The 25886-nt window shown below is 38.8% G+C and overlaps 3 protein-coding genes across 3 annotated transcripts; 2 read left to right on the top strand and 1 right to left on the bottom strand.

The window, feature by feature from the left end:
- Positions 1-3067: 3067 nt before the first annotated feature.
- On the top strand, positions 3068-4701 carry LOC146305976 (complement C1q-like protein 4). Its single transcript, XM_084711882.1, has 3 exons — positions 3068-3226; positions 3581-3709; positions 4290-4701. The coding sequence occupies exons 1-3, from the start codon at positions 3193-3195 to the stop codon at positions 4568-4570; spliced, it is 444 nt and encodes a 147-aa protein (XP_084568008.1). The 5' UTR covers positions 3068-3192; the 3' UTR covers positions 4571-4701.
- A 10534-nt stretch (positions 4702-15235) lies between these two features.
- LOC146305975 (uncharacterized) lies at positions 15236-19072 on the bottom strand. The gene is given in 2 exon segments (XM_084713168.1): positions 15236-15799; positions 16667-19072. Coding segments are annotated over 2 exon segments (2970 nt in total).
- A 5010-nt stretch (positions 19073-24082) lies between these two features.
- Positions 24083-25632, top strand: LOC146305974 (complement C1q-like protein 3). The gene is made up of 3 exons (XM_084711881.1): positions 24083-24293; positions 24490-24618; positions 25249-25632. Exons 1-3 carry the CDS (start codon positions 24104-24106, stop codon positions 25527-25529), a joined length of 600 nt encoding a protein of 199 aa, XP_084568007.1. The 5' UTR covers positions 24083-24103; the 3' UTR covers positions 25530-25632.
- Positions 25633-25886: the final 254 nt, after the last annotated feature.

Genomic DNA, 25886 nt, shown 5'->3' with positions numbered 1-25886 from the left:
CATGTTTTTTATGTTGTTTTCATCTTGTTATTATCATATCAATGGTTTTTGTTTGTCAGGGCCCGAAGCCACGCTTTATAGGAAGATGAAGAAATGTCAGCAACACCACCCATTCCTGAGAACTGAGTAAAGTGTGTGTGTGTGTGTGTGTGTGTGTGTGTGTGTGTGTGTGTGTGTGTGTGTGTGTGTTTGTGTGTGTGTGTGTGTGTGTGTGTGTGTGTGTGTGTGTGTGTATGAACATGAACGCTCAGTGCTGTGAAGCGAGAGCGATGGACGAAGATGGTTGATTTTGTGTAGATGAAAGTGTGCAGACTGAGTGACATAGTTGTAACAAAGACAACCTCAGTTTTATCAGTTTTTGAAAGTTGTGTGAGAACCAACATTTAATTTCCAGTAAGCAGTCAGAAAGTTGACACTTCTTTAAAACTGGGACAACCACCATTTTTTTTTAATTATTACCAATAACACTTAAGGGTAATGTCTGCCTCAGTCCACTCAAGTACTGAAATGAAGTAGAAATTCAAGTTACTTGTACTTTACTTGAATACATTACATTTTAAGTGTTTTTATGCTCCACTACATCTTCTCAGTAAGTACTGTACTTTTTACTTCACCGCTTTAGTTACTGGTTACTTTTAAGATTACAACTTTTCATTCCCTCCCTGTCCAGTGAAAACCATGTATCTCCAAACTGGGTGATTTTGAATGAGAATTGTTCTGATAAACTGAAGGATGAAGTGTTTCTCTTAGCCAAAAGAGGCTAAAAAGAAACAATTAGCCAACATAAGCCAAAAAATAAAAAGCAATTAGCTAAACTATGTCACTCACATGGGCACACTTTGCAAGAATGCTAGCATACTTAGTTTAGTGTTATTTATTACAAAAGGAAAATGAAGCATCTGTCTGATTTTGGCAGATGTTACTACAGATTCTGTAAACCTGCAGTAAATCTTCATGATTTTCTCTGTGTAGGTGAGCCCATTTATTATAAGTTTCTATAGGTTTAAATTGCTGAAGTCAGCTTGAGAGTTGTGATGTAAATTTGAGAGATAAGGGATGTTTTCACAGACTTTTCCATTATTAAATGTTTCATGCATACCCATGGACCCCTTTAGAGGGTTTGGATTCCCTCTACTAGGGTTTAAATGCATAAAATGATGACAGTGATGATATTAGCTGTGGTTTGGGCTCCACCAACTCCTCAGAAAAAAGACTATTCTAACTAGTCAGATGCTCCACTGCTAGTCACTAATGATATTTTTGTCTGTCATTGTAATGTATTATATAATGGTTATAATGCATTTCAACAATGAGAATTGACCCTTCCCACCCCTTTGTGTTCTGTGCTATCGAACCTTAAAGGACTTCAGTCAACTTCTTCTTTTCCTGTTTCTTGTATTTAGATATGTGCTTCTATCGTCTATGTTGAAAAGAAAACCAAATTTTGCAGATGTTCAAAAGATGTTACTGGTGGGCCTGTAAAATCAACACAAACTGTATATAGTCACATCTCCGGTTTTCTAACATTTGCAAAAATACTGGTTAACTGGCTAACCAACAACATGGAGATTTGCTATGTGTTAGCCAGCGTTTTGTTAAAATTAGCTAGCTAACAATTGCTAACATTTGCTAACATAACATAACATCAAGTTATTTTGCCAAAGCATATATTCTATTTATTCTGTGTATTTCATCACATTACAGACTTTACTTAAAGATCAACTTGTAGATTGAATTTTGTTATATAGATTAAACTGTTGTCAGTATCTCTGACCATCATCAGACAATCCCTTCTTTTGGTTCCAACAAACATTATTGAAACTCTTGAACACTGTGAAGTTAAACTACATCTTTAGCTGTTGTTGGTCAGCTCTAGAACAGCCTGTTTATTACCACTGATTTCTTATTTAATGTATCATCACATTTCTCATTTATTAGGTTTCCCCCTACCCCAACCCCCACCCACAGCATTACCCCGTTGGGTGAAAAGGTTTTCAGGAAAACATGGGCCTGCACCTACCTGTTTGACTGGTGTGCAGTTGTGTCCCCAGGTGTGGGTATGTCTCTTGACTCAGTTCTGAAGAACCACTGGATGAGTTCAGTAAGCTGTAATGTTCAATCAGTGATTGGTTGTCACTTTGTAACCCCCCCCCCCACACACACACACACCCTTTTCCCAGTTCTCAGGAATGGGTGGTGTTGAAGAAATTTCTTCATCTTCCTATACATCTGAAGACATTTCTCAAGAAAGCACGGGTCGGGCCCCCCTCTCCTGACCTCCTGACTAACAAAAAACACTGATATGATAATAACAAGATGAAAACAACATAAAAGACGAGAAGAAACATAACGGAAAAATATGAAACAAGACAAAGGTCAAAAAAGATGTCAGGATTATACAAGATAAAAAAAAAAAAAAGACGTAACAAGACCAAATAAACATGTCACAAGATAAAAACTACATAACCAGATGAAAAAACACACAAAGGATATAAGAGTCAAAAAGCCAAAAAAATATCTAGTTTTGATTTTGCGTTCAATTGCCCCTTTAAACAATACATTTTCTCAAAAAAAATATGATTTGTCCCAGTTTTAAAGGAGTGAAGAAGAATCCCTTCTCTCTGCTCTCCCACACATGTGCCTCCATTAACTTCCACTGGTCCAGAAATCACTGCTCGTATTATTTTACTAACTCCCTCCATGGAGCACATCACTCCTGTCCTTCAAACATCGTATGGACTTCAAGACTGTACTCCTCACCTTTAAGACCCTTCATAAACTAGCCCCTTTATAAACAACTTATAAACTTATAAACTTATAAACCTATAAACAACATAAACTCCTTCATATTCACACCCCTGCTCAGCATCTCTGCTGTTGCATAATTACTGTCAGTAAATCATCCAGAATGTCTTCAGAAATGATTCAAGAGACATAAGTCAACACCTGGTGACACAACTTCACACCAGTCAAATAGGTTGGCCCACAGAGGCAGGCAGGCCCATGTTTTCCTGAGAACTTGTTCACCCATCTCTGAGAAGTGGGTAACACAGGGGGCAGGGTGGGGCAAGGTGACAACACATCACTGATCCAACAATATAAAAGCAGCCACAGGGATCCAAAGAATCACAACTTCGGAGACGGACTGAAGAGAAGCACAACAACAGCCTGCCTGCCATCCCAACACGAACCATGTGTGAGCCGTACGTTGTGTGTCCACCACCAGGTACAATGACACTTCAAGATTTTAATGACGAATTTATTGAACAGCAACTTTTAGGTCAATGTCCTCGGTTAATTCATGTGTGGGAAAATGTTGTAGAAAATGTGACAATGTTTGTTGGAACCAAAAGAGGGGATCATCTAGTCATGGCAATATGCCTCCAACAGTTTAACCTATATACCAAAATTCAACCCACAAGATGATCTTTAAGTAAAGTCTGTAATGTGATGAAATACATAAGATAAATAGAATATATGTGTAAAGCACTTGCTAGTTCTGCCAGGATAACAGGAAGTTTTCTACAATATGTACTGACAAAATAACTTGATGTTATTTGATCAATGTTTTGTTTTATAGAGAAAACCTGCGTGGCGTTCAGTGTGCTGGCAGAGTATGGTGGAGCCCATGGACCATTCTGCTCAGACAAAACTCTGGTTTACAACCACGTGGTGACCAACATTGGTGACGCCTACAGCCCCTGTACAGGTAAATACATCACATGCAGCCACACTCATGCTCACCTGTGCTGATTGATTGGTTTGAGTATTGTTGAGACATTTTACAAGCTAGTATAGCTGCATATCATCAATCAGTTTTTGAAGGTTATAGGTTCACTGATAGCATAATAAAAGATCAATGATTTGACTCTAAATATTGACTTACAAATGTTTTTATTGATTTAAAAAAATTTACTTTTGATCAGAACTGTGTCCATAATAACAATCTGTTCTTGCAACAAGATCCTTTAAGATCACACAAACCTATGTTACATGTAATATATTAATTTCACCATACAGCAGTAGTTCCCAAACTTTGTTTCGCTCTTTATTTCTCCCCTGGTCTTGAGTGACCCCCTGCAATGGCTCTACCAAACTGCATTCCTGCAATGTGGTTTCAAAATTGTTTATTCCCTTACTATTTTATGATTACAGAGAAGAGAGTACTCTAAATTTGACCCACTCATTTTAAAACCTTTAAAAGAGAAGAAGGATTTTTTTTCCTGTTCAGGTTTTTCAAAGCCTTTCAGTGACCCATAAATCTGACAAATGCTCTTTTGTTTCCACAGGTCTCTTTGTTGCACCTGTTGCAGGTGTTTATTACTTCACCTTCTTCTATCATGCTGGAGGAAAACATGCAACGCAGCTGAAACTGATGAAGAACTGTGAATTCATTGTGAGGACCTCTGATCACCGGTCAGGCTGCGACACTGCTGATAACGGAGGAAACGCAGCGTTCCTGGAGCTGCAGAAAGGAGACCAGGTGTACGTGCGCATGACCTCAGGTTCTCATGTTTGGGCAGCCGAGCGCAGCACCTCCTTCAGTGGTTATCTGGTCTGTCAAATGTGAGAATCTGATGACTGCAGAAGAATGATTCCAACCACCTGAGATCAACAATGCATCTATTATGCTAACATTAAAATTTAAATTTAGATTAGAACAGATGCAAAGATAAATAAAAGATATCATTAAAGCATTGATTCAATGAGTCATGACTGTTTGATTTACTGTTTCAAATCGTCCACAGAGGATCAATTCTGTCACTTTGGACACTCCATGAGCTTTCCTCTCATACCACACTCATAACCTTTGTATCAACACTGATGTGTTTTGTCATTTTGTTAAAACACTATACACAATTCACCCAGCGATGCAGACAAGTAGCAGAACACCTCAGATCTTTTGCAAAATGAAACACTTCATTCAAAACTGTACATTCATTCATAAAAAAATGAAATAGTCTGGGAAGAGATGCTGTCAGGGCCTTTCAAAAGACAAAACTAAATTGCACCCACCCACCTCACAATTTCTATCAGTCATTAACAATAATTGTGGGTGGGACTGGGAAAAAGGATTCATTTTAGTGAAATACAGTTTAGAAGGATAGAATCAGCTAACAATTGTTTGCCCACTAAAATTAAAAATAACAGTTAGTGAAACCTGACACTCAAGGAAGAAAACCTCAGCTCAGATCTGCACAACTATCAGCTCATTCTCAGCCTCACACTTCTTGCAAAACACTAACCACAGTGTTTTTCAAATCACTGAACACACTTCTCTACATTAGACAAAGAAATTTAATATCATGTCACTTCTTTGCCCTTTAAAAACACTGCCTTTCAAAATAAAACACAATTCAAACAGCAGATCAAACAAAGCTGTCCAAAATCAGTACAATGTAGGTCAGAGCCTGAGTATAGTTCATACTTTTTATTTTGTCTTCACGCATGTTGCTGCTGTGTTTATGTGCTGTTTAGAATGTTCTGGGTTTTTTTTTTCTAATTTGAAACTTCGGAGATGCATGGATGAATTGACTGATTCCATGATGTAGAGAGAAATAATATTTTCAACAGTGTGTAGCACAGTTTTGTGTTGTGTCTGATCCATATATTCATGTACTTTACCTGAACACACTGGTTCCCAAACTGGTGGATCAGAGCCTCTGCAGGGGGCTGCAGAAGACCAGGGGAGAAATATAGAGTGAAAAAAAATGAATTAATATTATTTATGTAGCTGAAATAAACAAATAAAAGTTTACTGATTCAATCCTTCCAAACTTTCAATCTTTTTTAGCAGTTGCGCCTCCGATTATTGTTAATGAGTGATAAAAATTGTTTGGTTGCAGGACGCAAACTTTGTTCGGTGTATGAAACGGGGGCAATACCAAAAAAGTTTGGGAACCACCACTGCCCTAACAATATCTCTAAAAAACCCAGACTTTTCATAAAAAACTAACTGGTTCAAACAAAGTCAGATTGTATGAGGCGTGTGTGTTGTACGGTGACAAATGTGAGATTTTTACCCATTTTCGTACAATTTTGAATGAAGTGTTTTCTTTTGCAAAGGTTTTGATGTGTTCTGCTTTTTATGCGTGTGGTTGTGTGAATTTTGTGTAGTGTTTTGATAAAATGAGCCCTGTTTTCAAAACCGTGCTTAAGCAATTGGAAAAAAAAAACTGTATTTCCCTACATAATTCATAATCATTCTACTTTGTTTCGCTCTATATTTCTCCGCTGGTCTTCGGTCTTGCAGTGGCTCTGTGCCCAAGGTTGGGAAAGTACATGAATATATGGATCAAACACAACACAAAACAGCGCACATATATGAGAGTGAAAATACATGTATGTGTTGAAAAACAGTATTGTTGATGTTAACCAGATGTTTACTGGTTAATTATATGCACTTACCAAGGAAGATGAATAATCAGTTTTGCAGGTGCAGGTGACACTTGGTACTCAAATACACAATATTCAGATTCTTAGTAAATCTTTATTGTTTGCAAGCAAGAGCATCAGCATTACATAGATGTGATAAAGTTGTTATCTTGGTCAGTTTCTAGGCTTAAGACACAATATTCTTCTTTTATCTTTTGTGTATCACAACATCTCAAACATCCACCACCTACAGCTGCTCCTTCACACATATGTCCTGTTGTTGTTCAGATTTATTACTGACACTCTCAGACTACGTGTGTAACATTCCGGGTTTTATTATGTTTCCTGTTTTATTTTTTAACACTACCTCTTGTGTCTTTTCAGTTTCCTATGTTTTCCCGCCCCTCATCAACTGCACCTGAGGCCACTCACTCACCTGCCCCTGATTACCCTCCTTGCCATCCCTGTGTATTTATACCCCCACCAGCTCCACATGTCTCTGCCAGATTGTCTCTATTGTCTGTGAAGCTGCTTGGTGTGGTTATAGGCCTCATGTTTCCATTTGGACTTCGCCTATTTATTGGATTATAGTTTTGTGCCTTTTTTTTCCCTGTCTGTTTTTGTTTGCCTTTTTGGACTCCCTGTGTTTGCTTTTTTTTGGACTTAAGTAAAGACAGTGATTTTCATTTGAACCTCACTCTGCCTCCTGTGTGTTCTCTGCACCTGAGTCTCACTTCCCAGAGCTGTTACAACGTGAACACAGGAAGAGGTTTCAATCCTCCTCCAGGCTAAACTCCTTTATAATGAGTTTACTTTTAATTAGTTTCCCAACAACTTAAACATTGTAATATCATGGTAGATATATAAGACATGTAGCAAAAGCATATTCATATTGGAATAATTTTAATGATAACATAATAGATACTAGGGATGTCCCGATACAACTTTTTCACTTCCGATATGATACCGATATTGCAGCCTTGAGTATTGGCTGATACCGATATCGATCCGATACGATATCAGCACAAATTATACATACTTTTATTACTTATTTTGTAGTGTGGAATGTTAGAAAAGGCTTGATCAAGTGATGTTACTCAAACAGACAACAATAGTCAGCAACCAGAGTCACCTATAGATAGAAGTGCTGGAGCAGAAAATGGACTGCTTATCGGAGCGCTTATATCGGAGATTTTAGATGCAGTCCCATAAAATCCGATACTCGTTTTTTAGCTGATATTGGACCGATATCAGTATCGGATCAGGACACTCCTAATAGATGCATCATTGATCTTTGTTTTTAGAATCATTCTTCTACAGTCATCAAATTCTCACATTTGACAGACCAGATAACCACTGAAGGAGCTGCTGCACTCTGCTGCCCAATAAGGAGTAAAGAAACCAGAAAATATTCACATTTGCTGGAAACAGAGAAATTTGACTTTTCTTGGTGATATGGAGCCAGATCAATATATTGACTGGGCCTGAATTATTCCCTGATATTCGCTTTTTTTTTTTTCTTTTTTTTTTTTTTTTTAAGCTGTTTTTCATTGCTGTTGATTTGTTAAATGATGAATGGTAAGAAATTGCACTACAGAACTTTGAGTTTATATAAAACCAGTGCCATCAACACTGATGTGATAGATTTAAAAGACAACCATTAAAGTGATGTTTATAATAGTTTTGGCTTCAGGAGGCCATCTTAGATGTTCAAAATTGTGTAGAAATTGTTTCACTTTTCTCAAAGCGTAGTGTAGTGTTTGCACCAAAATAGGTTGTAGTCTTGCAGTTTTTTTTTTACCCACCATTTCTTCACCAGTCAGAAGACTCCACAATTCACACAACCACACACACAAGTAGCAGAACACCTCAGATCTCTTGCAAAATAAAACACATCATTCATTCAACTGTGCAATCATTCATAAAACCTCAATTTTGTCACTGTGTGGACACACACAGCGGTCATATGATCTGATCTGAACCAGTTTCACATGATGAGCTCAGTCTAAAATGCTTTAAAAATTTCTGCTTTTCTAACTGTCTGGGTTTGAGTTTTATTATAGTTGAGTAGAGTTAAGAAATAAAGTACATGAACATATTGACCAAACACAGCACACGAATAAATATTTTCATCATTAAAACATTAAATTCATGCATTTCCAAAGGTTGCATTTTGTATTAAAAAGCAGAACATATTCTTAATAGAATATAGAGCTGATACAACACCAGCAAGGATCAGATCAGGAGAGAACAACACAAGTAAGTACCATGGAGCAAAGTTCAGCGCTGACAGGACGTAGGTGCCTACAGACAGTGCAAGTGGCGATGTGCATAGTGTGCATAGAGTTTATGACAGTTTTTAATTGCTAAGACACATTTTGCATTGTGATGCACTTCTGCTGCAAAATGTTGAACAAAGGTGAAACCCAACTGTCATCATTTACACACAATGACTCAAAATTCTTCACACTTGTTTGTAATGATGTGAATTACAGTTTTCCACAATTGTTTACACACTAAAATTGGAACTATAAATGCAGTCACTGAAGTCTGATCAAATTCCTAAACCAAGCCTGCAACACTGCAGTATAATTTCTGCCTTACTGTCAGCTTTCAATTCTATGTAAGTCACACTTTTTGCAAAACACGGCACATGTTTTCTGCAGAGGCACAACATTCAAAATGAAAACGGGTAGAAGTCGACGCGTCGATTCTGATGCCTCAGCCTGCAACAGTTTCATACAACTGTGACTTTTTGTGTTCCCTACACCTGATTGAAACCATTGATTCATTATAAACCCTATTTGCAAGTGTCCCAGGAGTTTGAGAATTATGGCTCTATTGATACAGTATACAGTTAATGAGAAAAGATTGCAAGGAAAGAGCTATTACCTTTATTACCTAAAAGTATCCAACATAGTTATTCAAAAATATATCAAAGTCAATAATCAGTTCATGTACCTGTTATAGAGTGTTAGCACACAAGATTTGGTACAAATCCGTCCACCCGTTCAAAAGTTATTGCGCAAACAAAAATCTGTGACGGAAGGACGGACGCATGGACTCACGTATGGCTGGACAAGCGGAGAACAGTATGCCTCCAGCCCAGCACCTTCGGCGGGTGGAGGCATAAAAATACAGTGTGCTTGTCTCCTCTCTCTGTAGTTGAAAGAGAGGCTCAGCTGATCTTTTCCATCTGACCTGTACACACCTCCAATCTACCTTCAGCCAATCGGCTCTGTCCCTCTGCATTTTACAGCAGCACATTCTGAGGTCACCTGATGGCGCTCGTCTCTGGACGAGCCAATCGGTGTCAAGAGGTGTCGCTCAGGTGTGATGATGCAATGAGAGAAACGTCTGTCAGCTGTGTGACTGCAGGCAGAAACTCTATCACTGCTGTCATTGTTTTATAACGGTGTCCGTGAGAAACCAGACTGTTTTATAAAATAAATTCAAATAATAAAATAAGTCAATGCTTCATGTCTCCCTCATCACCGTCATAAACAGGAAATGATGTTGTGGAGATTAAAGGTGAGAAAATTCACAGACAGTCTGGTTTTATTTTACAAATCCAACATTCATCAATCACAGAAAAACAACTTTGTACAGAGATCTGAGTACAATAAAACTCAAGAGTGACATGGTTATTGATGTATTATATAATATGGCACAAACAAAACCCAAATCTCTCATCTTTTTAACGCACAACTTATTTCATACAGTTCTTAATGCTCCAGGAATTTGACTGTGTCCCACCACTTGTCCAGGTGACCAGAGAGGGTCCGTCTCAACACCGGTCACTTCTGCTCAGGCGGACGTCTTGCCCGCCCCGCCCTATTCATCACACCATCAAGGTAGAGGCTTGCTAGCCCTCCCTTGTGCACAGATGCATTCTATTCATGTTACTGTACCCACCCGTAAGCATGTTAACACTCTGGATCAAGTAATTTCCAGGGGAATCTCTGTTACTGATCTATTGGTGTGTGTGATATAAATGTGCCTGATCATTACTGTGTATTTTAATATTTCATAACCCTAACCCTAACTCTATTAAAGATAAAACGGGCATCTTCCCCACCGCCTTTAAGACAGCAGAAGTTAAGCCTCTACCGAGACAATAAGTAAAGTGCTGGAGAAAGCAGTTTTTAATCAACTTAACAACTTTCTCAATGAGAACAGCATGTTTGAGAAGTTTCAGTCTGGTTTTAGGTCCAATCATAGAAACAGCTTTAATTAAAATAGTGAATGACCTCAGATGTGCTACTGACTTGAATCAAGTGTCGGTCCTCATCCGTTTGGATCTAAGCTCAGCATTTGACACCAGTGATCATTCAGTTTTAATCAATCATCTTGACAGATGGGTTGGTCTTTCTGGCAGAGCTTCAGACTGGTTTCCATCTTACCAGTCTGGCTGATCATGTCTCTGTGAAACATGATCTGCCTTTTGGTGTTGCACAAGGAAGCTGTCTTGGTTCCCTGCTATTTTCCATATACATTCTCCCATTAGGTCACATTATTATTAATTATTATTAAGTTGAGTATACATTTCCATAACTACACCAATGATACCCAGTTGTATATTTCTGTTGAGCCAACTGACCCAAATGCCCCTCGCTCTCTGACTGCCTGTTTAGAATCAATGAAACAATGGATGAATGACAGTCTCTTAAAACTAAATGAAGATAAAATAGAAATACTACTGCTGGGGCCAAAATCCAAGAGAGAGACAGTTTTTAACAGACTTGGGAACTTGGCTCAACAAACTAAATCACAGGTTAATAGTCTCGGTGTGATTTTGGACTCTGATTGAAGCTTTGAGGCTCACATCAGCAAAATGACCAAGACAGCATTCATTCACCTGAGGAATGTTTCCAAAGTAAGACCTTTTCTAGCAAAGCAGGATGCAGAGAAATGAGTACATACTTTTATCACGAGCAGGTTGGACTACTGAGATGCACTGTTCACTGGCCGACCAAAGAGACTGATTGGAAAACGTCAGTTCGCCCAAAACTCTGCTGCCAGACTTTTAAAAAGGACCAGGAAAAGAGAGCACATGAGTCCTGTTTTAGCTTCTCTGCAGCGGCTCCACGTTTCTTTTAGAATTGATTTTTAAGGTTCTTTTACTCACATATAAAGCTCTTTATGTTCCAGCACCTTCATACATCTCTGACCTTTTAACCCCGTATCAACCAACAAGAGCACTGAGATCTGTTGATGCTGCTATTTGAACTGTTCCTAAAGTCGCCCACAAAACAAGCGAGGAAGCTGCTTTTATCTCCCCAAAGACTCTGGAACACTCTGGGCCCCATTTCCCAGAGCCTTCGTAGCTCTACGTGAGTTGTAAGGTGTATTTTAAGGTCTCCCGGGCTGTTTCCCAACTCTGTTTCCCAGAGTTACAACAAAGATACAACTTACGACTCACGTAGCTTTTAAAACTCCACTGAAAACCTACCTGCTCAGGTGAGCTTTTAATTAATGTGATCTATTTCTACCCTGGTCTGTCATGTTTAACTTAATCTGCTTTTGTCTGCCTATTTTTTTTTTTAGATCTTATATTGCTAAAGATTTATTTTATTGTATTTTTTTATTTTGTTTTTCCCCTTTTCTGTGATTCTGTCTTTAATACCATGCTGCTGTTTTTAATTTTTCACTCTGATTTCATATATTTCTGTTGTTTTTTAACTGTGTTGTTTTTAATGCCACACTGTAAAGCACTTTGACTTGCATGTTATATATGAAAGATGCTTATATTAATAGTTATTGTTATTATTTGCATCCTCACAGATGAAGGGCAGCTCTTCAGGCTGAGGGACATGGTGAGAGTGCAAAAGTGCTCTCCTCTGAAGCGGCCATACTCCTTTGGTCTTTGTTTGGCCACAGCACTTGCAGAGGAAGTGTTGGAACTGCTTTCTGGTTGCAGCTGCTTGCAGAGCACCTTCGTCCCAGGCCCATCGCTGCTTATCTTCCTCTTCCAAGATGTAGAGCGGGGAACATGCCACTTGGAAACGTCATCAGGAGGCTCAGCATCAGTTTCCATAGTGATGTTGATGACACACAGCTGTACATCACTGTGTCTCCTGATGACTCGGGGACAAGTTGTTGTTTTTATTGTGTGAAGCACTTTGTGTTGCATTCTGTTTGTATGAAAAGTCCCACATAAATAAAGTCTGATTGGTTGACTGAAGGTGGGAAAAGTAAGTAAACAGATTTGCGAATTAACCAACAGTTTACAAGAGTATAAATCCTGCATGAAGTACGAATTAGTCTACATTGATTTTACTCTCTATATGATTTATTTTCATTTTTTGTAAAAACCATGTTCGGTCATTAAAATACAGTTTGATATTTTGGTGACCTTACTGTGTTATTATATGAAGACATCATGTTTGTTTTTTTTCCAAAAACTACTTCCTGTTCAAAGGTGTTTCGTACTCATCAGGTCCCACTAATCTAAAATAAATAATGCAGACAGAATCACAGTTGTATGTTGGTTACGTCTCTTCGGAGCAGCTGTCCTTCACTCAGTCGAGCTTTGTGATGAACTCTGGGCTGCTGGACCACAGAGAAACTCATATTAACTCAGCTGACAACAAGCTTCAAAACATCTAATGAGACGTATGAGACTAATTTTAATAATGCAGTTTATTGACATTGACCACTGAGCCACTGTGCTGCATAAATTGATTACTTTGTGAATCTAATTCAGTCGAGTCCAACCATCAGACTGTTGAGTCTGTAATACTTTATAAAATAATAATGTGAAACAGTCATAAAATATAGAGACCCAACAGTTCCCATCAAGAGTAAGCACTGAGGCCACAGTGGTGAGGAGAAACTTCGAGCAGAAACAGACTTTCTCCGCTGCCGGTTGGGTTTAAAGAGACAGACAGAGGAGAAAGGGAGGGTTCACCTCAAAGTCTTAAACCTGTTCTTAATGTGGGGAGAGTGTCTGCCTCTAAATCCAAGGTTTAACACAGAGATGCCACTTCTTTTCAGTACAAGTAGATACATTTGGATACTTGCCGATACCGAGTACTTAATAATATGGCAAGCTGTTTTAACATTTATTAGCTAAGCTTCAATATCCGGAATTAACATTATAGATATCTATAACTTCATTCTGACTAGTCAAAAGCACAGTTAGAGATATCTGTAATTCAGTTTTGATTAGGCAGAATGAAAGTTAAAGATATCTCACATGTAATTATGACGAGTCAGAATTGTTGTGCAAGACGTTGCTCATGCAAGGCATCCCATTTGTTGCTCATTATGGCAAGCTTTCCATTGGATATTGCCTCAGTTAACAATACAGTTGAACAGTGTTGGCAGAAGAAATCGACAAGAAGAAGAGAAAGCAGAAGAAATGGCAGTTGATCTTATAGATAAAATAGTTTGAAAATGCCATGAAATAGAACGAGCATATAACCAAGGAATCTGTGGTGAATGAGAGCCGTTCCCGCCTCCTGCTACGTCATTTTCCCCAGTCAAAACTCTAACACAATTTAGTCATAATTCCAGTTCAAGATATTTACTGTAGATATCATTCATTCATTTATTGTCCGTAATCCTTGAGGTGTCGCAGGGGGCTGAAGCCTATCCCAGCTGACACTGGGTGAGAGGCGGGATGCACCCTGGACAACTCTCACCTTTACACGTACAGGCAATGTAGAGCCACCAATTAAAAGGACAGCCTTTTTGGGAAAAAAGGGGAAAGCCGGAGCACCCGGAGAGAACCCACGCGGACACAAGGAGAACATAGAAATTCCACCCCAGCCAGAGGCTCCCCAGCGCCCAGCCAGCCAGCCAGCTGGGATTCAAACTTGGGACCTTCTAGCTGTGAGGCAGCAGTGCTAACCACTGCACCACCGTGCCGCCCACTGTAGATATATTGAACTGGAATTGGGGATAATCGTAATTTAATTGCAGATATCTATCATGAAGTTGTACATATGTTGAAATGAATTCTGATTAGAGGTATCTCATGTTGGAAATATCTGCAATTTCATTTTGACTAGGCAGAACGGGAGTTAAAGATATTTGGAACTGGGGATAGTCATAATTCAGATTCAGACCTTTTTAGGAAGAAAGGGGAAAGCCGGAGCACCCGGAGAGAACCCACACAGACACGAGGAGAACAGGCAAACTCCACCCCAGCCAGAGGCTCCCCAGCGCCCAGCCAGCCAGCTGGGATTCAACCTCGGGACCTTCTAGCTGTGAGGCAGCAGTGCTAACCACTGCACCACCGTGCCGCCACCGTTGTAGATATGTTGAAATGAATTCTGATTAGAGATATCTCATGTTGGAAATATCTTTAACTCCCATTCTGCCTAGTCAAAATGTAATTGCAGATATTTGGAATAAGGGATAGTCATAATTCAGATGTAGATATCTGCAATGCGAGTTGTGGATATCTGCAACTTAATTATGACTATCTGGAATAACAAACCCCATACACATGAATGACGAAGTGACGTCATTTGTCCAAGTAAGAAAGATGTTGTGGATATCTGAAATCTTATTTTTGAATAGGAAGAATTGAATTATTAATTATTTTACGGACAGTTTCCAAAGTCTCTGGCGTCATTAGTGGATGATGTTGAGGACAGAGTCTCTCTTTGAACTCTGCATCATGGTGATTCTTTAGATGTTTACTTGTATCGAGCAGCTATTTTTCGTGACATGGTATCGGGTGTTGGGTATCAGAGTCGTTTTATGAGTATGAATATGTGACGACAGTATCGGACTGATACCGATGCTGGTATCGGTGCATCCCTAGTTTAACATTCTTGCTTTTTGAAGGTGAGAGAAATGGTTGCTATTGGTTTCCAGTGGTATAAAGTCCTGGTACGTTGTGTGTAGCTCAGCCTCTCAGTTTTAATTGTAGGGCAGCGTGAGCTTCAAGCAGCTCACAGTATTCAGAGGAAATGTTGCAGTACCTCCTCTGTGTATTCCTGTTACAGATGGTTTAGAGCCAGGTTGAACCTGAGCTCAGTGTCACTGGTGTTTTGAACCGAAAATTTAACTCCGGTGCCTGTGCTTGTTGAATTCTGTAGTGGGCGTCCCGAACTCTCTGGAGCTCCCGGGACACTTTATCCTTTTCCTCCAGAGTTGCTATCTGCTTGGTCAGAGATTCCTTAAGCTCGATGGTGAGCTTTGCAGACGTGGTCTTTACTTTTTCCAGTGCAGAAGAGGTCTGATCAAGGTTCTGCTGCAGCGTAGTGTTTCTGGTCTTTTCAAGTTTCAGGGCGTCTTCAAGTTCTGCCTCTCTCTTCTTCCTCTCTAACTTTTGTGCTTCGAGCTCAGTGACCATGTTTTGGAGCTTATCGATGTTATTTTGATTCTTCGAGATGGTTTCATCTTTCTTTGACATCATCTCTTCATGGCGTTTATAGAGAGAGCGATATTTTGATTTGAGTCTGTCATACTTTGTCAGATGCTCTGTAGATGCAGATACTTCACCATGCAGCCTTTTGTTCTCAGAAGTTAGTTGTTGGTTTTCCTGAGTCAGATGGTTCAGTTCTTCTGCATCCCTCTGCTGCTGGCAGACAGCAGCCTTGTAGTCCTTGTGGAGTCCACCGTGTTTTGCTGTCAGGTCTTCTAGGTCTGAAGACTGCTGACGAACTTCCTCCTGCAGTGAGGAAACTGTGTTGTTCTTGTCTTTGATAACATGTTTAAGATCCTGAATATTTAAGTGTAAAGACTGAATTTCAGTATCTCTCTTCAAAGTTCTCTCCTGTTGGTCAGTGAGCCGTTCCATCAGTGCCCTGATTTCAGCATGGTTGACCTCACGTTCTGCTTTGAGCTCAGTGACCATGTTTTGGAGCTTGGCGATGTTGTTTTGATTCTCAGAGATGGCTTCATCTTTCTTCAACATCATCTCTTCATGGCGTTTATAGAGAGAGCGATATTTTGATTTGAGTCTGTCATACTTTGTCAGATGCTCTGTAGATGCAGATACTTCACCGTGCAGCCTTTTGTTCTCAGAAGTTAGTTGTTGGTTTTCCTGAGTCAGACGGTTCAGTTCTTCTGCATCCCTCTGCTGCTGGCTGACAGCAGCCTTGTAGTCCCTGTGGAATCCTTTCTTCAAAGTTCCTTCCTGTTGCTCTCTGAGGTGGTTCTTTAGTGCCCTGACCTCAGCATGCTTGTCCTCACGTTCTGCTTTGAGCCCAGTGACCATGCTTTGGAGCTTATTGATGGTACAGTGATTCTCAGAGATGATTTCATCTTTCTTCAACATCATCTCTTCATGGCTCTCAAAGAAAGAACGATGTTGTGATTTTAGTTTGTCAAAGTTTGTCTCTGTAGCCTGGAGTTTAGCTCTGATATCTGCATTCTCCATCCTTAATGTCTGCATGTCATACATCAGATGCTCCTCAGATGCAGATACTTTACCATGCAGCCTTTTGTTCTCAGAAGTTAGTTGTTGGTTTTCTTGAGTCAGACGGTTCAGTTCTTCTGCATCCCTCTGCTGCTGGCAGACAGCAGCCTCGTAGTCCCTCTTTAGTTCACAGTATGTTATTCTCTGGTCTTCGAGGTCTGAAGCATGCTGAGTAACTTCCTCCTGCTGCGAGGAAATAATGCTGTCCTTGCCTTTAATAAGGTGTTGAAGATTCTGAATATCAAAGTGCAAGGACTTAATTGTAGTGTTTTTCTCCAAAGTTTCCTCTTGTTGTTCATGGAGACACTTCTTTAGCAAATTGACTTCAGCATGTTTGTCCTCACATTGTGTTTTGAGACAATCTACCATGGACTGGAGCTTATTGATGGTACAGTGATTCTCAGAGATGATTTCATCTTTCTTCAACATCATCTCTTCATGGCTCTCAAAGAAAGAACGATGTTGTGATTTTAGTTTGTCAAAGTTTGTCTCTGTAGCCTGGAGTTTAGCTCTGATATCTGCATTCTCCATCCTTAATGTCTGCATGTCATACATCAGATGCTCCTCAGATGCAGATACTTCACTGTGCAGCCTTTTGTTCTCAGAAGTTAGTTGTTGGTTTTCTTGAGTCAGACGGTTCAGTTCTTCTGCATCCCTCTGCTGCTGGCAGACAGTAGCCTCGTAGTCCCTCTGGAGTCCACAGTATTTTGTTGTCAGGTCTTCAAGGTCTGAAGCATGCTGAGTAACTTCCTCCTGCTGCGAGGAAATAATGTTATTCTGTTCTTCGATATCACTTTGAACATCCTGAATATGTAAGTACAAGGACTTAATTTTAGCGTCTTTCTCCAAAGTTTCCTCTTGTTGTTCATGGAGACACTTCTTTAGAAAATTGACTTCAGCATGTTTGTCCTCACATTGTGTTTTGAGATCATCTACCATGGATTGGAGCTTATCGATGTTATATTGATTTTCAGTGATGGTTTCATTTCTCCTCGACATCATCTCATCAGGTCGCTCAGTCAGGCAACAATCGTTCGATTTTAGTTTGTCAAAGTTTGTCTCTGTAGCCTGGAGTTTAGCTCCGATATCTGCATTCTCCATCCTTAATGTCTGCATGTCATACATCAGATGCTCCTCAGATGCAGATACTTCACTGTGCAGCCTTTTGTTCTCAGAAGTTAGTTGTTGGTTTTCCTGAGTCAGACGGTTCAGTTCTTCTGCATCCCTCTGCTGCTGGCAGACAGCAGCCTCGTAGTCCCTCTTTAGTCCACAGTATTTTGTTGTCAGGTCTTTGATGTCTGAAGCATGCTGAGTAACTACCTCCTGCTGCGAGGAAATAATGTCATTCTGTTCTTCCATATCACTTTGAAGATCCTGAATACTTAAGTACAGGGACTCAATTTCAGTGTCTTTCTCCAAAGTTTCCTGCTGTAGCTCAATCAGGCGTTCCTTCAGTGCCCTGTCTTCTGCAAGATTGTCCTGCTGCTCTGCTGTTTCTTCCTGGTGTGCCTCCAGATCCGTCTTGAGCTTCTCAATCATCACCTTTTTGTATTCCAGCTCAGCTGTCATGTCAGCAATTGTGCCTTCCAGCCTTGCTTCTTTTATTTTGAGCTCCTTCTCTGACTTTAGAAGCTCCTTCACTTCTTTCATATTTAGCTCTATTTCAACATAAAGACTCTCAATTTTAGCTTGCTCATTCTTCAGAGTCTTTGCAAGAGCATCTTTTGCTTTTCTCTCCTGCTCCAGAGTTTCTTTCTGTTGAACTATAGCCCTTCTTTCCCTTTTTAAGTCCTCATTAAGAGCAATGTTGGCTCTTTCTGCCTTTTCCAATGCATCTTCAAGAGCATTTCTGGCTCTTCTGTCCTGTTCGAGGGCTTCCTGAGGAGAGAAGGCTTTGATGTCCCAGTCGTCACCATCATCGGAATTTTCTTGGTTGAAGGCGGAGGGCTGCTTCTTTTTCATTAATTCTTCTCCTACGTTCTCTTTGATTTCTTTCTCACTCTTCTCTTCACTCCAGTCATCAGACTCATCTTCATCAAGAAAGGTCTTTACGACATTATTCTTTAGGAATGATGAAGAGTGGGATGGCTGGAATGATGAAGAGTGGGATGGCAGGGATGAAAGTCCCCTTGATTTACCTGTTTCGATTTTCTTTTTCTTCAAATCCTTTTCACCAGCAGTTGAACTCCTTGAAATAATGGAAACAGGTGTCTTTTCAAAGTTTTGTTTGCTGGAAGCAGGTCCTTCGATGTCGTCCAAAAAATCGAGGAGCTCTTGAGCTTCTTTTAAGACACTGTTCATCTTCTTTGTTTTACTCATGGTCCCCTTCGAGTCTGTTTTTCTTCTGTTGGGTTAAATTATAAAATAATGGCTGCACCTTCCTGGGATAAAACCTGGCTTTTTAAATTCCTGTATGAACTGTTACACTGTCTGTCTGCTCTGTGGTCACAGATCACAGAACAGGTGCAGTGATGTCATCAAAGCACTGTCATGTCACAGACATTTCATTCAAATAAAGTTTGAAAAAAAGTGTTATATCCTTTTATGGTCATGACCTTATATGGCCATGTTTATGTTTTAAATGTATACAGTAACATTAATCAGACATTCTGTTTTCAGCTGCTTTACTTTCTGCCAACAACAATAATTAACTCATTCCATATGTTTTTCATACACTGTAAATGAATTATGGTGTTTTCCTCAAAAGTTATATTATTGGAATATTTTGTTTTCTTACACACAGCCTGTCAGTTTGTGTTTGGTTTAAAAACACAACGTCCCAGAATGCATTGTTTGGCAGTTGGAGCCCAACAACAAACAACTGATTGATCGTCAGTGAACAATGTTTGTCTTGATGTCTGCTGATGAACACAGCATCTCCTGATTAACACTTCATCTGTCAAAAACACACAAATAATCCATATTTATTCTGTAAGTTTGATGCTAACCAACACAGTCTGTTCCATCTTATTGGCAGAATTTCGTTTCCATGGAAACAGACACCACAAACTGAGATCCTGTAAGTTGATATAATGAGAAACTTTGTCCAAATAATGTCTCAGAATATCTCAGAATAATGATTTCATATTTCAAAATATTGACTGTATATCTGGAAATAATGAGAAACTTTATTAAAATGACAAACATACTGAGTCATTATTTTAAGATTTTATGTCATTATTTGAGACATGAAGTTATTTTCAGAAAGTTCCTCATTATTTTCAGATACTAACTCAATATATTAAGGTAGGGGAGACCAGGGACGACTTTTTAAATGAAATTTTCCTTCATGACTCAGACTACTTGAAATAAACTAACCATCCTTTGATATGACAAACATATATTTGTACACTAATCAATAATACAGTTAATACATCGTCACCATAAAGGACGAGACTGAAATATTAAATTTCATGAAAGAAGTCAGAGTGTTTTCATTCTGCTCGCAGTGGGGTCAAGTGTAACAGTGGTTGGGGGCAGTTGTATCAAATAGAAGCACAGCTCAAAGTAATCACATTACTGCTTTAGTATCTAATACTTTTATTTAACTTGGGTTTGTTGTAGGTAGTTTGATTTTTTTTACAGGTAAGAAATCGTCTGCTTTGAAAGTAAAAGTCTCTCTATTTTCTGTAGAAGACTAAATATTTAAATTATTTGAATTGAGTTAAAAGTAATTTTACATTTACAAATAAAATAAATACAAAGATGAAGAAATGAAGGTGAAAGAGTTCATTTTAATTTTTTCATTTTAAGTTTTCAGTATGAACTTGAAGGACACCGACCAGCTGCAACATTAAAGTGATTTACACATGAATGCATCAATAATTCTGATCAAATGTACCTTCATATATATGTTTCTGAAATGGATGATTCATTATTTTCCTGCAGATATCTTTTGTACACTGTGGTTTGTTACTTTGACTTTAGTTCAGATCTGAATATTTCTCCCACCACTGCTGACAGACAAACTTATCTCCCTTTTCATGGTGACATTAGACATGAAATGAATCACATTTTCCTGAATGGAATCCGTTTGTATTTCTCTTTGTGAAAATCACAGCTGCTTCTCTGCTCAACTTTTCTCTGCTGACAGACAGAAAGTCTCTCGAAAATGCATTCAGGTCAGTTTGTGGTTTGTTGACTTCAAAATATTATCATGAAAGTTGAGCTGAAATTTAAAATAACTTTTTTCTGTTAAACTCTGTGGATCACGGCCGTAGTCACATAAGCCCAAACATGGCCTGAAACACATTTCTCACTTCAATAATAATAATAATAATAATAATAATAATAATAATAATAATAATAATGATAATAATATTGATTGAGAAAACAAATGCAAAACGAAAACGCTGCATATACAGTCACACAACGGAAGTGCTCCAGGCCTCTAGGGGCAGTGCTGAGCTTTCCCCCGAGAGACAGACAACGGACGAATCAACCTGCGGAGGAGAGGAATAGGCCTACGTGAGAAGTAGAAAGTTATTGGTGAGAGGAAAATTGGAGGCCCTTTTCTCATTTGCGGCGCATTTCTGTATTTGCAGCGTTTTCGTTGTGCATTTGTTTTCCTATATGCAGCGCGTTTCTGTATTTGCAGCGCCTGTCTGTATATGCAGAAGTGAGAAGTGTGAGTGTAATAAAACACAACTTAATAAATTGAATTATTTTGCTGTGACTTTAGTTTGTATATGAATAACAAAACCAAGTGCATTATATTTACATTAACATAAGAAATAAAAAAAGGCCCTTTTTATACTTTGTCCACCAGAGGGACACTTTAGAGGGTAGTTCTTTTCTTTTCTTTTCTTTTCTTTTCTTTTCTTTTCTTTTCTTTGTTAGTTTCTTGTTTGAACTGGTAAACGTCATTGTGTTTTGTAATATTCACTCACTCTGAGAATGATGCCTTCAACATGTTTCAAAGAAGTTGGGACAGGAACAACAAAAGACTGTGAAAATACCCGGAAAACTCATCTAAGATGAACTGACACAAAGTGAAAGTGTTCTGTGGTCTGATGAGTCCACATTTCAGATTGTTCTTAGAAATCATGGACGTCGTGTCCTCCAGGCTAAAGAGGAAAAGGACCATCCAGATTGTTTCCAGCACTAACTTCAAAAGACAGCATCTGTGATGGTATGAGTTTGTGTTAGTGCCCATGGCATCATGGGTAACTGTCACATTAATGCTGAAAGGTCCATACAGGCTTTGGAGCAACATATGCTGCCATCCAAACAACGTCTTTTTCAGAGACGTCCCTGTTTATTTCAGTAAGACAATGTCAAGACACATTCTGCAGGTGTTACATCAGTGTAGCTTCACAGTAAAAGAGTTCAGGTACTAAACTGACCTGCCTGCAGTCCAGATCTGTCTCCCATTGAAAATGTGTGGTGCATTATGAAGCACAAAATACAACAACAGGGACCCCAGACTGTTGAGCAGCTGAATCAAACAAGACTGAGAAGGAATTTCACTTTAAAACACCAACAGTTAGTGTCTTTATTTCCCAAACACTTGTTGAGTTTGTTAAAAGAAAAAGTGATGTATCACAGTGATAAACATGATCCTGTCACAACTTATCTGAAACGTGTTGGAGGCATTAAATTCAGAATGAGTGTATATTTATATAAAAAATAATAAAGTTTATCAGTTTGAACATTAAATATCTTGTCTTTGTAGTGTATTCAGCTGAATGTGTGAGAGAGAAAATACATAAGAATGAAATGCAGGATGTGACCGTGACAGAAAGAGAGTCTGATTCTGGACAGTCTCCAACAACATTTTAAGGAATTCTAGCTTGTGTGTTAATCCATTTTACCCTGAAACTGCAGATGCTGAGTGAAACGCTCCAAGAACAAACACTGAGAATTTAGAACGGGTCATAAAGAGCTCAGACACTTTTAACATCACATGATGGCACCTGGGCTATATAAGACCAACAACTGCTGAAGAGTGTAGCACATAAACATCTCCTATCAACAAAATGGTGTAAAAGACATACAAACAGGGATTAAAGGGTTTTTAAGTTTATTATCAGAGTGCCTCGGGTCATTTCAGACTGCCGTTCAATACCTATCACATTTCTGATCAGCAAGTTGAACAGTCAGTCTTTATTTTTATATTTATCGTATCTTTGGCCCCAACCTTAAAAGAGCACTGATTTTTTTTTCACAGATTTTTATCATTTTTGTTTTGCCAGTAATACTTTTTTGACCCTGTGCAGCACTTCCCCTTTTTTCTTATCTCTCAGAAATCCGACACAGACACAAACCAAAATCTGGTGGAGAGTCTTCTAAGAAGAGTGGCGGCTGTAACTGTTCTTGTAACCCACTTCTGGTTAGGAACACTTCTCTGTAGGAGTTGAGAAGTGTGAGTGTTAAGAAGAAACAGGTTCAGTTCCTGGTTTAGATTAAAAAAGTTTAATTGTGCAACAACCACTCTGTAATAAGACGTAAAAAATTATTTACCTATTTAAAGGCACATAGAGGCAAAATCATTTTCTAGTATATAGCCTGCATTGTGTTTTCTCTACAGGAAGGGCACCATAGTGTACTTTAAAGGTATTGTAGAGGGTATTTATTCATGTGTTGCCCTCCAGAAGGGCACTATAGAAGGTACTTTACCACATTTTGTCCACCAGAGGTGCTCTAGTGCATACTTAATCATGTTTTGTCCACCAGAGGGGCACTTGAGAGGGTACTTTAACACTTTGTGTCCATCAGAAAGGCACTTTACAGGGTACTTTAACACTTTGTGTCCATCAGAAAGGCACTTTAGAGGGTACTTAACCACATTTTGGCTTCACTCGGAAAAATGTCACGGCAGCTGATTGTCCGAAGTTTCTTCAAAAAGTCCAATAACGTTGATGGTGTTGATAAAAGAGGTGAAAAAAGAGGGACTGATGCAGTGGAAGATGAAGGACAAATAAGTAATCAGCCCACGGCAACTATGGAGCGAGCAAGTGGCAGCAAGGAGGTCAGGAGGGAGTACAGAGTTCAGCTTGTTTGGACTGAATATTAATTAAAAATAAATGAAAATTAAATGCTATTGAATATGTCATTATTATCATTTTAAAAATTAAAGTGACGGGTAAAAATTGATTATGATGGGATTTTTATGACCCTGTCAGTCAAAATGACAGACAACGAAAAAGTCTAGCGCAACCTCTGGTCCAACCACTTCCCATTAAAACTGCTGAACTGGTAAAAGAGGCGTCACCAACACGAGATACCTCAATGCGCGTAACACAGCACGTCATATAATAAAACCACGTCATTATTGAACAACATAAAAGCAGCCAGAGGGATCACATCAGTCAGAGTTTAGGTGACAGCGATCTTGAATCAACTTGGAGGATGAATTTCACCATGTTATGGTTTGTTTTGCTGTTTTGCAGCTTGACTTTGGCGCAGGATGATACTGAAATAGAGACGCAGACTGACCGTGATCTCGTGAGAGGGGTCGCAGCCATGACAGACAAACTCCAAACTATGGAAGCCAGGATGAATGACTGTGAAAAAGATATTCTGGAACTGAGGAACAAAGGTAAAGTGAAATTTAAAGATTCTACTGAAGAATTCATTAAGCATTTTGTGTATTGTAATAAAAATGATTAATCCTAACTGAACAACAAAAAATGGTGTCAATGTCACATAGAAACAACTCATGCTCTTTTTTTTCATGAGAGTACTCTGGATATACTTTACAGAATAATGTGATCACAATACTTTGTTTTGCACAGAGACAACCAAGGTGATATTCAGTGCAGCAGCAGGTGGGACTGGAGCCATTGGACCTTTCAACACAGACACAACTTTGGTCTACAGAAGAGTGATTACAAACATCGGTAATGCCTACAGTCAATCCACAGGTAAAACTCACAGTCACCTACATGTTTGCCTCTGTGGTGCAAAAAGGCTATCAAGTATAAAAAACTACTACAATAAAACTTTAGTAAGGGATAATGTATCATCCTGAAGGGCTTTATTTCACAAAAATGACCTGCTCACTGTATATTATCTCACTTATTACATGGTGACTTACCAAAAAAAAAGGATTTGGCACACATTTAAGTGACACAAGATATTAATTTAAAAATGATTTTGGTGATTCAACAATGATTTTATTGTTTCTACAGAGTCTATGATCAGAACTGTGTTCATAGTAAAGGCCTGCTATATAGAAATTATAGACCTGAGACATGCTGCAATTGACCAATCAGAACTGAGTATTTAACAAAGACATGTAATAAAGATTACAGAAAATATGGACTGTCTGTCTGCCAATTCTAAAAACTTGAACTTGTGTAAACCTTGAATAAAAACAGAACGCAATGATCTGCAAAAAATGTTCAACCTATATTGAACTGAATACAGTACACAGTAGTGTAGTGAACAAAGAATAGAAAGTGATCACTGCTGATGATCTGTCATTTGGGTTCTCAATTATAATTTCAAAAAAAGAAGAAAAAATATGACCAACACCTTGTTTGTTTCCACAGGTATCTTTGCTGCACCTGTTGCAGGTGTTTATTACTTTTCCATCTTCTATCATGCTGGAGGAGAACGTAAGTCAGAGCTGTTATTGTACAAGAACAACGAGCTCATAGTCAAGGCCCATGATCACAAGTCAGACTCTGACACAGCTGATAATGGAGGAAACGCAGTGTTCCTGCAGCTGCAGCGAGGAGACCAAGTGTATGTGCGCCTGGCTGCAAATACACATGTTTGGGGATCTCGCTGCCATACGACTTTCAATGGTTTTTTGGTCACTCAAATGTGAGAATGGATGAATTCAGAATTCTTCTTGTTGGGAATGGATTAAAGAATCAATCAATCAATCAATCAATTATACTTTTAATACATCTCTCTATAAATGTCAAATTAATTATCCATTCATTACCATTAAACTTTAAATCAGAAAGACAGATATAAATCAGCTGAAGTTGAGATCTCACTGTGAACTTTACTGTTTTATGTCATAAAGCTGACAGCTTTCTTGTGATAATTGATTTTTTTTTTTGTTTTTAATCAAAAAGATTAAAAATGTGATTATTTTACTGAATAAAGACTTAACTCTGATTTTTATATCTGCAATGTTATGTTGAAAAGTGAAAGTTTTTTACACACATGGTGTTTA

Source organism: Lutjanus erythropterus, chromosome 23 (assembly GCF_056507025.1).
Source record: "Lutjanus erythropterus isolate fLutEry1 chromosome 23, fLutEry1.hap2, whole genome shotgun sequence".
NCBI classification, from domain to species: domain Eukaryota; kingdom Metazoa; phylum Chordata; class Actinopteri; order Lutjaniformes; family Lutjanidae; genus Lutjanus; species Lutjanus erythropterus.
Note: the sequence above shows the minus strand (reverse complement) of the source record. Positions and strands in the feature narration are given on the sequence as shown.

Coding starts and splice junctions, on each gene's coding strand:
- LOC146305976 (XM_084711882.1), top strand. CDS start 3,193: ATGTGTGAGCCGTACGTTGTGTGTCCACCACCAG. Junction 3,227..3,580: donor CGTTGTGTGTCCACCACCAG/GTACAATGACAC, acceptor TTTGTTTTATAG/AGAAAACCTGCGTGGCGTTC. Junction 3,710..4,289: donor CGCCTACAGCCCCTGTACAG/GTAAATACATCA, acceptor TTGTTTCCACAG/GTCTCTTTGTTGCACCTGTT.
- LOC146305974 (XM_084711881.1), top strand. CDS start 24,104: ATGAATTTCACCATGTTATGGTTTGTTTTGCTGTTTTGCAGCTTGACT. Junction 24,294..24,489: donor TCTGGAACTGAGGAACAAAG/GTAAAGTGAAAT, acceptor TGTTTTGCACAG/AGACAACCAAGGTGATATTC. Junction 24,619..25,248: donor TGCCTACAGTCAATCCACAG/GTAAAACTCACA, acceptor TTGTTTCCACAG/GTATCTTTGCTGCACCTGTT.